The sequence below is a fragment of the Falco biarmicus genome, chromosome 10, assembly GCF_023638135.1.
Source record: "Falco biarmicus isolate bFalBia1 chromosome 10, bFalBia1.pri, whole genome shotgun sequence".
Lineage (NCBI taxonomy): Eukaryota > Metazoa > Chordata > Aves > Falconiformes > Falconidae > Falco > Falco biarmicus.
The window spans coordinates 37793335-37805893 of NC_079297.1; the positions used below are offsets into that span (position 1 = coordinate 37793335).

The window sequence follows — 12559 nt, forward strand, 5'->3', positions numbered from 1 at the left end:
GGAAATTCAGGGTAATAAATAAACCCTCCTCCCTTCAAGTGGACGCAAGACTGTAGAAGCTTAATCTAAAATGGACTTGTAAAATTGGTAATAAATCACCCAGAAGATGGTACATGATTTGCCTCTGGGGGAACGTGCGTGCTGATAACCCTGTCTCCATCGTGCCTATGCCATGCAATGAGTTTCACCAGGCCTCTCAGTGTTTTACAGCAGCTGCTGGCACTCCCCAGCACATCTCAGGGCCTCCATTTCCCCAACAAGGGTAATGCAGTGAAATTCAGCTCGTGCTCAGCTGTCCAGCCAGGCCTAGTCGCAAGTGGTCAAAAAATTGTGGTTTTGTCTGACAGGAGAGCCTCTGTCACTCAGCATGAGCCAGAAGGAACAGGGCTCAGCCTGAACCCTTCCCACCTGCAAAAGGACCATCCTCCCAGCTTGGCTGCATGCAGCAGGAACGGTGGGTCCGCGGCAGCTCTTCCACCCCGAGGGTCTCTTCAAGTCCTCCTGCAAAACTGGGCTAGTTCCTTGGCTTCTCTCATCCCTCCCCCTACCCAACAGCCTCGGTACTCTCTTCCTCCCTCCAGTTAAGCAAAGTAAGCTCCAGCTGCACTTCCCAGCTTTGCTCCACAATAGACTGACACAGAGTTGACAGCTAGAAATCCTCGACTTCTTTTTCTTAAGACCAATGTATGGCTATTTGCCAGAAAAATACAATTAAAAATTTGGCACAGGCCCTCACAGTCCTTAGGTGGTGAATTCAGCTATATTGCTGCACAAGTTCTTGGCATCAGAAAAGCTGCCCTTTGGTGGAGGCATCCGGGAGCAGGCCGTGGATGAGGATTAATCAAACTGGCATCTAACAAGGGCCCCTGTGCAGGGCTGGGCTGCTACACACACAGCTGCACAGAGAAATGAGAACCACAACAAAAAATTTCATTTCCAAGCCAAAATCCTGGCTGATTTGCGGTCACATCAACATTCAACCTAATCTCTGGATTAACCATGGTGGGATGAAAATGTATCAGCACCAAGGTTAAAATCTTCCAGACGAGTGTCTTCCCCACAGATGCAGAAAGGAGGGAAGAAATTTGTAGCAGCAGTTTCCTCGCAGCCACGCGGCAGCAGGGCATGTGCCGCCTGGCAGCCAGGCAGCGCTTGCCTGCACCAGCCTCTCCCAGGGGAAACCACAGCTCAAGGCCCCACAGCACAGCAGAGCGCCTGGGCACAGCAGGGGCACGACACTGCCACCCAGCTGAGCAGCAGCAGGCGACTGTCAAGAACAGGACGTTTTGTACCAAGCCATCTGGGGAGCACGTGAGCGAGGCTCATCGTGTCATGGGAGTGCCAGTGATGCGAGATTGCAGACATGGCTGTTTGCAAAGGTCTCCTTCCCTGATGTTTGCTCTCCAAGTGTGGCTTCTCCACCACAGACTGTTGTCTGTCCCTAGCCGTGGACACTGCCTAAGAGAAGCCTGTGCTACCCCATGCTTTGCCTTAGCCATGCTGTGATCTACCGCCAAACGCCCTGTCTTCTTCTGTGTGGGAGTAAACTTCTGAGGGGGATTGTCTAGGATAGGTTTTAGGAGGAAACTGCACTGAACGCACAATGTATGAAGGACATTTAAACAAATGGCTCAGGAAGGTAAAAGAAGCATTGGACATGCTTTGTGGCCTTCTCCAGAGGACAACAAAATAGCTACAACTGTGAACCCTTGTGCCATGGTCAGGGCAGGACATGAGTGGTAACAGGCAACAGGGGCAGGCAGCCTTCACTTCTGCCCTGCCCGCATCGAGGCAGGAGTAGCCAAACAGCCACTCAAGTAGAAATACCAAGACTGCGTTAGCAAAGCTGCAATACAAATACAACAGCATTCCTGTCTTGTCTTCAGGTGCTTAATGAAGAAATTAAAAAACAACAGGTGCTGAGCAGTCACACTGACCACACTCACAGAGCTACTGATGAAGCCAGTTTGGCTTAGTAGCCAATGCAACCTGGGAGCTCTCAGACATCACAGCTTCTGCTGCTATACCCACAAGTTAAAAAAAAAAAAAAAGCATCTGCAAACACCTGAGATGTAAAATAGTGTGGGAGGAAGTCACAAATAGGAAACTGGAGTCTCACCTTCAGAAGACTCCTTGCAGGAGGCCTTAGAAATGTGAGAGAACAGTCCCATAACAGCCTAAAGTAGAGGCAGGTGGTTCTGGAGCCAAGGAAATAAGCCCCACCACATCAGAGCACTGCCTGCACCACATGGTGGACCAGGACCCAACTCCTGCTTCTTGCCTTTTAAACCATGACATTGCCCAAAGCTATCTTGAGACACTGGGCCATGAAGTTCCCTCCAGCGGTTAAGGAAGCTAGAGCATCCGTGAAGGTATCTCCTGTACTGAAGAAATCATGTTAGCGTGACTAACTGCGGTCAACGAGCTATGCAGCAGTGTCGCTGGGACCTTCCTCTGCTGTGCAGGACCTACTGCTGTCAGGACAGGCAGCGAGATACTGCCACACCAGCCAATACCTTACAAAGTCACTGCGGCGTCTGCTTTTGGCTTTCTGGGACTGCAGGGAAGCCTTCAAGATGGCGAAGCCTTTCTTTAGCAGCTGTTAACTCATAAAAATCAACTTACAAACACATTTCACCCTGAACTAAAGACTCAGCTTGGATGTATGTGGTTTTTGCTAGGGCTTGTTTTGTTGGGATTGGTTTTACTTTCTTCCATTACCAAGCATCATCTGTCCTGTCTACTGGACTGGCATAGGACCACGAGCAAGGCTATTTGAAAAACCTTTTCTTAATCTGCGGTAGTAACGATTGACTATATCCGTAGCAATCCTATAGCCGCCTTCTGAGTACGGTCAGCAATGTACCATTGTCAGTGACCAACAATGTTAAACCAAGAATTCAAATACAGTCCCTGCAAGGCTGTAGGAGCTGTTGTCACAGACTAATGCTTTCAGAGTAGTCCACTGGCTCTCAGAAATGAAAGCAAAAACACAGCATTTGCCTGCCAGCATCTTATCTCAGAGCAAAGATCACTTTTCCCTCCTGGGCTTCCAGATCTTCCTTTCCGCATAGCGGAAAGCAACCCTTTCTGAACATTTCCTTTGCTTTAACACTCACAAAAGAAACCCTTGCAGATGTTTAAAAACCTGAGCCACAACAGGTCTGTCTTGTCATTTTGCTCCTCGGAGCTGCAGTGCTGCCACTGCAAGGGCACATACCCTTGCTCAGTGAGCAGTCAGGGGAGGCTGCATCCCCTGCTGCTGCCTGGGGTGTCAGGAGGTGCTGTGAAGCCACAGGGAACTTCAGGAGCCAGCCAGCCAGCTAGCCAGCACCCTAAATGCACAGTCAGTAGCTGTCCCAGGCAATTTCTCTCAGGATGGGAAGGGGCAGTTACCTGGCTTCTCACAGTAAAATCCAGATTAAAAATTTCTGCTGCTTATGGAAACGTCTCCACAACCCATCCTGGGAACGGTTTCCAGGCTATAAACACACACACTCAGGAGACTTGTCATTATTTATAATCACACTCTTCTGTGAAAGAGAATGCAGATTTCTGTTACCCAGGAAGAAGTGTTAGGTTTTACGTTGCTCAAAGCATTATCTAGGTAGTAGCAGTGAGGGATCTGCATTTAGAGTGTTCTGTCCCCAGGGCTGAAATCAACCTTTTGCCTTCACTCTCCCATCTCCAGCCTTATCTGCAGCCCACAACCCACTGCAACATTTATGTACTCGTTGGAGGGCCTCAGCCACCCTGTCGTTTGGCTGCAGCAGGGGGATCTATGGGAGAATGGATGCTGAGGGAAAACAGGCACTTGGCAAAGCTCTGCCCTGCCACATGCTGTTTTGCTGATAGGGACTGGTTATTTGGGAGGCAAGGCAAGCCCTTCCGTCCAGAAGCGACTTCAAGACCTCATCCTACCGACCAGCTATGGGGAATAATGCAGGACTAAATGAAGAGCATTGCAGGCACCGGTGCTGTCACAGCCCTTTATGATAACAGCTAAGGAGCCATCGGGTAGCAGAAAAAGCAGGCGGCATGACAGGCTGTACCAGCCCTACCAGCCATTCCTAAAGACATGCCGAGGGTGAAACCACCTCCGGCACCCAAAAGGCACTTTTGCAGCTCACCTTTCTGGCTCACCCAACAGATTGTGCACACCTGGCAGGTAAGGTTTTTGCAAAAGCAGCAGGAAGGCAGAACTGAGAGAGGTGGCTGCCAGTGGCTGGGAAAGCTGGCAGCTTTACATAACAGACTTTCACAATATGAATCCTCACAAGGAACTGCAATACGATCAGCAAAATCTGGAAAAAACTAGCAGGGCTGTGCTGGGAAACCCAGGAGGGACAGCTCAGCTTCTCTTGTGCCTAAAGGAAAGCTGAATGAGAAGTTCTATCTGCATATCATGTCCTGCAGGCTGAAAGCTTTGAAATGCTAAGTTTGTGAAGCACTATGAGAATTAGGAGGAAAAATAGCAATGTACCCCAATAAAAATGTGTATTTAGAGAGGGGCCATTCTGCTACCTTACTGAAAAGCAGCAGCTCTCCTCACATTATGGGACCAATATGCTTTATGAGACAGGTGTATATAAGGTCAAAGTATGACAGTGGAGTCAACAGATTTTATTTCCATTATCTATTCTTGTGCCAAGATGTTCTGACCTGGGCAGGTCAGTATGAGACACAAATCACATGACGATAAATTGGACTTTCCCACGCAATCTCAACACTGGTGGAGCGGGCAAGTGCAAACACTACCCTGCGCAAACACTACCCCACATGCTCCCAGGATTCATGCTAAGATATCAAGGGTTTTATTTGCAAAACCCCTGCTCTAATCAGGCTGCGTATACAAATGCGGACCATGCTCACGAATGAGCATGCAGCTGCTTACCAGTGTTATGCCCTTTATATTGAGGGTGCAAGTCCACAGATCCATGGGAGATTAGCCCAGTGGAAACTTCACAATTAAAGTGATAAACTTGTCATCACACTTTTATACCAGGGTTCCAGGCAAAAGCCATGAAACTTCCTTAGTTTCTCTTGCAATGGAGCACAAGTCAGCACTGCTATCGATTTATGCCGTAACAAAAACTGAAGGACACAAGCAAAGAGGGATATAGTAGCCAAGCTATTGTCTCAGCCAGCACAAGCCTACTTCTGCTGAAGCCATGGGAGACAAAATGGCTCACGTAAGGCTGAGGATCTGCCTGGTGTGTCTAGTACGTGCTGAAAAATGTGAAGCTGGCTTAACATTAAACTTACCCTCAGTCTCAAGCAATGATTCAATCAGAGGCTACTTGCAGCTAGTAGAAATGCACTTATATTGATACATAATGGGAAATGTAATGCCTGATGCCAACTGGCAGCATCTGTCTCCAAAGCTGGTGTCTGGTGAGGAGCAAAAAAAGAAACCTCACCATGCAAACTTCAATGTTTGTTGTCCCAAGGCCAATTCAGTAACATGGCTAGTCTCATCTCCCCTCAGTCTTGGAAAGTACTTGGCATGTTTAGCAGTAATCTACAGGAATTCGTTTTTTGGGAGAAAGTGTAGCCTGCTGGTAGACAAAAAGACATTTCCATAAGCTCACAGCAAGGTGAATCAAAACAGCCACCATCCTCATGAGCTAGCAGATTTGCAACACAAGAGTCTGCCTGCAACATCAAATTAACACAAGGGACACAAGCTACACTTAGTTAGAGAAAAAACACGTTTTTGTGCAGTTCTGGGTCAGAGGCTGTGGTGCGAACCCCTGGACACTCTGCAGGTATCTGAAATCCTTCCCACCCTAGCACACTTCAAGTCATCCAGGAAAGCTCTCACCTAGTCCATCTGTCACCTTTCAGCTCTGGTGGCATGTCATCTCCTAGACACGATTTTCTGCTCCGTGTCACCTGGACACTTGTTCACCTTCAGCAGTACAAGGAGGGCTGCTCTAGACTGACACACTTGTCATACAGAAACCTGTCATTAGCTTAAAGGCTGTTTGGATTATGGCAGTTTAAGAATGGACATAGGAAGGGCACAAGCGGGCTAGAAGAAGTAATAACCTTCATTTGGGCATGCTGCAGTAAGCAAAACCTACATCTCCATTGTAATGATGAATCTAATGGGCGTCATGTGACATAAGGGCAGCAGAAAAAATAAGTGCTAATATAATAGCCACTTAGGCCTCTGGGAAGGAATGGAGTTACATAACTGATCTTTTTTCTGTTCAAGAGTTTTTCCACATGCTAGCAGAAGACGGGTTCCAGATGCCATCTTTTTCTAAGAGTCTAATTTCACTGGAGTTATTATTTCCTCAGTATTATGTAGTTACCCACAGAGAAAGATAACTTTGGCTTTTCTGTCACACTCAGTTTATTTTGGAAATAGATGCTTGAACAGGAAAAGAGAACAGAAGAAATGCGTCTGTCCATTCAGAGGAATTGTGTTAAGTACAGGCTTCTGAACTGGACCCATAATCTTAATGCAGAAAGCACACTTTAAACAACGGACGCATGTGACTTGAGTGATACACTTGAGTTAATGAAGCTTTTAATCTACAGCACTGCCTGCAGCAGGAGTCGGCACAAACTGCTTAATGCAACCACACTGGGACTGGGAGGAGCGTGAGAGAAGCCCACACTTTCTACTCTCCAATTTCAGTTCAATTTCAACTACCCATATCTAAGCCCATCCTCACACAGCAACAGCTACAGCAAAGAATGTTGATGTCATAGCAAGAATATGCAAGTTCAGTCTGAAAAAATAAATTGTGGCATGTAACACTATGCCTGGGCTCTAGCTGGCATAAATCAGCACAGCCTTTTGCTCAGCAGGACCAAAGCTTTTAGGTTTCTCCCAAAAGGCGTGACTGACAAACATTACTAAGATTCAGCTAAGCTTACCTAAGATAACGATTCCCTCCCTTATTTCATCAAGTTCAGATGCTTAGAAATCTTTTCTATAATTTATTGAAATTTATTTGGGGTTTATACAAATCAATTTTTTCCATAATCATCTACGTGGTATATAAATGTGCCTCGTGTCCACAAGCCTCCTGTGTAGTAAAATCCCAGTTTGTGATGTATTTAAGTAATGGGCAAAATTACAATGAAAGCAACAATGTTACTTATAAACAAAGACAAGTAAAATTAACCTCTCTATACTGTAAGAGTTACTTCTTATTTAGATGGTTGCTAACACTAATGATTAATGCAGAAATAATACATCCTGTATTTAAGAAGAAAAGGCTGAAATACTTCAAAGTGTGATCTGGCCTTCTGGTTTTGAACAGCAGTGTGACAATTGTGGGGTACACGTTTTATAATAAACCTTTAAAACTATGCTTAGACCTACTACTGCTACAGTTGCCCATAGCACAGTCTCTAAGCAATGTGATTTACATCAGGTTTCTATACTTGCCTCAATCAGTGTGGCTTGGCCCCTCTTCAGAAACTCAAATGATACTCACCCAATTCTCCAGCCCTATTCAATGTTTGTCACTGGTGAGTACGCTTCCAGATCATATCTTTCAAGGTTTTTGCCCAGTTTTTGTAAGTGACCTTCATACTTCCTCATAGTGACATCCTGCATCTACCCAGGGGGTCAACAAGGGCTGTTCTCTGAAGGGTTGCTGGCTGCTTCCCACCTAGGGGGGACAGGGCCAAGGGCTCCACTTCCTTAATGCAGCCAGACAACATATTCTTCCCCAACACTGCTGTCTCTGTTTAAAGATGCATATACATCAGAGGACAAAAGGGAAGGGAGGGGGATTAAGGGATGGTTTCGGGGCAAAAATCTGTCCCAAACAGGGAGTTTCACCTCCCTCCCACACACAGGACTGCGCTAGACCCAGTAGAAGTTAGGTATGGAGGGGATGCTGTAGGGATGAGAGCCCATAGTTCATCTCGCTGAAAAAAAGACACACCAATATCATCTACAGCTGCCCCCCAAAAGAGACCTATTCTCAGCTAATTAACGTATTTGTATTTCCCATGCTCTGCTTTCCTCAAGGTGCTGTGAAGCCCTATACTAAGTTTAGCCCTATCTTTAGGGGGGAAAAAAGGTCCTTTTGAGCAAGGAGCATTATGCAAACGCCAGAATGACTGTGCATCTCCAGGCTCATGTCCTGCACGCTTGTGGCCCTTGCAATCATGCTGCCTCCTGTGCAGAAAGGTTCTTAGGGCAAGGACTGTCTCCCACAAGCTCACACTAAAAACTGCTTAACCAATGGAGGGGGATGGGACGGGGATGACAAGGGGAGGGTGGACGATGACAAAACAGAACAAAAATCACTAACGAGGCTGTCTCAGAAAGGACGTGTATTAAGATGGGACCAGTGATGGCTGAACAAGAAGGGAATTAAACCTCACATACCCTGAAGTAAATGCACCGTTTATTAATACAGCTGTCCAACCGCAGGCTCTCAGCCCACACTGCTTTGTGCAGAAAAAAACAGCTCTTGATCAGAGCAGTATCAAGAATAACAGTTTTTAAGAAGGATGCTCCTGCTTGCCTAGCAGAGTAAGCAGTGAAAGCTTCCCTTCAAGGTGACTTCCAACCACAGTGAGCATTGCCCACCAGCTGGAACAGGTTCGGCAGACAAACTCATCTTCTCTGCCACAGCCCAGCACCACGCAAGTCTAGACTCTGGCATCAGCAGGACCCCAGAGCTTCATCCCAGCTGAGGACCTGGTGTAATACGTTAAAAGGTATTTTGGCCCCAGACTTGTTTATTTGTGGGCATGCTGCCCCCTCAGCACATCTGAATTGTGCGGCACCAGAGACAACAGGTTGGCTAGCTCTGCACAGTGCTGCGGGTTCTCCTTGCACATGGGGCAGACATGCCAGCCCCCCCAGGCCACAATCCACAACTGGCAGCCAGCACAAACAAGCAGTCCTATAGCTGCAGTCTCTCCCTAGCTTCCTCTCCACAGTCCACACCTTCTTGCGTGGTTTCTTCCAGCTATCAGTTGTACAGCAGACCTGGAGCTCAGGGTTTCTGACTCTTTCTTACAAAACTGTCTTGAAGTAGAGGAGGAGGCACACAACCTGCTTTCCTGTATAAGTAGTTGGGACTATCTGCTGCAGTTGTGTACAAAGGCCGTTGCTTTGAAAATGGGAAGCAAAATCATGTCGCTCTCAGCTGTGCTCTTCCAGGGTCTTCCCCATTGAGGCAGATGTGGCAGTGTACCAACAGAGGACATATACTGCAGACAAATTCCTCTGGCTAATTTGATGATGCCTCAGATGCTGCCTCCATGGAGAGTGCCCCCATCATGTGTCACAGCAGCAATAGCCATGCTGGCTCTGAACATCTGGCTTGTCTATGCAGCAAAAGGCAGTGTGGTAAGAGATAAGGGCTGGGCCCCATGGGTAGCACCTAGCTGAGGCCAGATCAACTGCCCACTGCTGTTCCCTTCAGCAAGTGACTTGCCAGAGGGAGCCCCCCGGCCATACAACCAGCCTGCTTCTTGCCCCCTGCCCCAGCTGGCACCTGTGCAAGGGCCACACGGTGTTCCCCTTCTGGGCAGGGCACGCTGCTGTATGACACCCTTCCCACTGCCCTGCACAGCCTGCAGCACAGCTGCTGCCGGAGCAGTACAGTGCACTCCTCTGGAGGAACAGCAATGTGAAAACCCACTGAAGGCGATGTGCAAAGACCTCCTCCTTAACAGGCTGAAGGCTTGCAGGTTTTTTTTTTTTATGAGCTCTTTGGAGGACCAGACGCCCTCTCCTCCCACCTCTACAGCTGTGGTAAACAGCTGCAGCGCTGGTCACAGCTCTTGGTCACCTCATCCCTCCAGCTCTCTGCAGCTTCACACCTGTGTTAACTTGCCTTTGGAGAAGCAAAGAGTCAGTACATCAGGGAGGAAGCCAGAGCAGTGCTTTGTTATGTGTCAAAAGGGCAACCGAAGAAGGCAGGGTGTTTTGGTTTTGGGGGGGGGGGGGGGGGGCGGGGGGAAGGGAAGTGTGTGTGTCATTTTCCTTCCCAAGTTCCCTTCCTAAAGTGTAATTTCTCATGTAGGTAAAGCCTTCTGTCCTGAACTATGTACACCCCTCCCAACACATACTCATGCTGGATTTGTGAGTTAAGAACGGGGAAGTCACCAGGTTTATACGTGCAGGAGGGGATGCAGCGCACTGGCTATTAACCAAAATATTTCAAAAGGGGACGGGGACGGACCCCCGGGAAGCAGGGTGCCAGCACTCCCCAGGGGCTGCAGCGGAGCACCCGGGGCACCACCGCGAGCCGCTCCCGCGACGCGCGTGCCTGCTGGGGCACCGGAGAGGCCCCTGGCTCCGGCGGGGTACACCCCAGCAGCACCCCGGCAGCACGCCTAAGGCGCAGCGCCGCCGCCGCTCTGCCCGGCGGGCGCTCTGGCTTCTGTCGACGCTGACGCGCAGCCCCGTCTCCCTGCAGGGCCGGGCCAGGTACCGCCGCCGGGAGCCCCAGCGGCCCGGCAGTGCCGCACGCTCACCGACACCCCGGCCGGGCGGCGGGGACCGCACGACTGCCCGGGGGCCCATGACCGCCGCCGCGGCAGGCAGGGGACGCGGCCCCCGGCGCCGGGAGCGCCGAGCAAGCCGCTGAGGGGCCGGCGGGGGTCGCCCGGCGCGGCAAGGTCTGCCCGGCCGGGCGGGCGACGCAAGCCGCAGCCAACGCCGCTGCCCGGGCGGTGAAGCCGCCTCCGGCGGGGGCTGGGGGCGCGCGGGGCCGGCGCAGCTGCGCGCAGCCGAGGGGCACGGGCAGGGGCTGCGGCGCCGGGGGCGTACACGGGCACGCGGGGCGGAGGGTCCCGGTCCACGGCCGCTGCTTCGCGCCCCGGGCGCGCGCGGGCAGCGGCGAGAGGCGGCGGCTGAGCAGCCACCGGCCCCGGGGACCGGGTAGGGGGCAGCGGCGCGTCGGGGGGGGAAGGCACCGTCTGGGAGAGCGCCACTGCCGGCGGCCGTGGGAGGGGGCGCGGGTCCCGCTCCCCCTGCCCGCCGTGCGGCGACACTTACCACGGTGACAGGGGACACCATGACGGCGGCGGCTGTTGCTGGCGGCGGCGGCAGCTGTTGTTGTTGTTGTTGGCGGCTGCTGCTGAGCCGTGCCGCCGTGCCGCTGCCCTACCGGCCGGCCTGCCTGCCGGGGCGCTTTTTTAGGCAGCAGTGACGTCACCGGCGAGGGGGCCCCCGCGGCAAATGCACTGCGGGGAGTGAGGGGGACGGCCCCGCCCCGGGGGGGCGGGCAGGCAGGCAGGCCGGCCGGCAGGTCGGTCGGTCGGTCGGTCAGTCAGTCAGGCGGAGACGTGGCCCGCTCGGGCCCTGGCGGCACTGTCCGCCTCCCGGCGGGGGCGGCCGCAGCGGCGCTACGGTCTGCGGGGTCCGGGGGGAAGCGCGGGGCCGCGCCGGTCCTTGCGAGCCGCTGCTGCAGCGCAACTGCTGGGCCCGGGGGTGGCGCGGGGGCTTCCTCCGGCGCAGCCCGTGTCGGAGCGGGGCCGTTGCGCTCCGGTGCGGCGGTAGCGGGGCTCGCTGCTCCGGCCGCTCGAGAAAAGCGCCGGCCCGTTTACCTCAAGGGCCTGCCAGCCTGTCCAGGGGTGCCGGCGGCCCGGCCTGCCGCCCGCTCGCCGGCCACCGGCCCGCCCCGCCCCGGCGGGGGCGAGGGGCCGGGCCGCGTCCTTCGCCGCGGTGCCGGCGGGCCCTGGCAGGGGTGAGGGGCAGCGCGCCCGCCCCGCCCGGCCCCCTCACACACGTGCCTCTCGAGCAGCCCCCCGCGCCCTGCCGCCCTGGCTGCCCCTCGGCTCCTCGCCACCCCCTACCTCCCCCCCTCTCCAGGGCCGTCCCGGCTCGCCGCTGCCCCCGTAACGCTTCCCACTGCCCCCGCCCCGGGTCCCGCGGCCCCCGCCGGGCCGCTGCTGGCCCCGCCCCCCGCGGCCCCGGGCCCCCGCCAGCACCGGGCCGCACCGCCCGCCTCTCCAGAGCCGTCCTCCCGCCGAGGCCGTCCGGAGGCTGCAGAGGCGTTAGCGCTGGCACAGGGACGGGGCGAGGGACGTCTAATGTGGGGCACTAGAGAGTGGGACGCAGCAGCTTTGGCGTGTTGAAGTGACCCGGGAGCTACCTTCGCTCTGTTCTTACTTGGGATTTAATTTTTAAGGATGCAGGAAACCACTTGATCTTGCTCAAAAGTTTCACTTCATAACAAAACAAACAGGTATTTAAATAGGTGATTAAGTAATCTGCTATTTGCAGCCTGAGCAAAAGTCATGTTCAGTATTTATCGTATCAAGGGAAAATTTTCTTTTATAAAGTAAAAAAAAAAATCTTGGCAATTCTTCTGCAGCCTTTGTGCGATAGATTAGTATCGTGTTTCCGAGGACGAAATGTATACCAACAGCAAGCAGTCCCAAGATGCTACACAGGCAACCCGGTTTATATCAGCAGAGACGCGTGTGTGAATAGGGCAGCGTCTGGCCCATCACTGTGCAATGGGACTGGGGCGGTGGTCGCCGCGACCTCTTCTGGTCGCTTGCCAACCTGAGGGGGATTTCTACCCAAAAAAAAAGAAACTGCAAATCTGCACTATCAGAC

General features: G+C 52.4%; 1 protein-coding gene across 1 annotated transcript in view; it reads right to left on the reverse strand.

The window, feature by feature from the left end:
- The window catches only part of TMEM86A (transmembrane protein 86A), a 28952-nt gene extending 17331 nt beyond the window's left edge, over positions 1–11621 (reverse strand). Inside the window, exon 1 of the mRNA XM_056353393.1 lies at positions 10991–11621. Coding sequence (XP_056209368.1) covers positions 10991–11011 — 21 coding nt within the window. The 5' untranslated portion in view covers positions 11012–11621. The remainder of the gene's footprint in view (positions 1–10990) is intronic.
- Between the last annotated feature and the right edge of the window lie 938 nt (positions 11622–12559).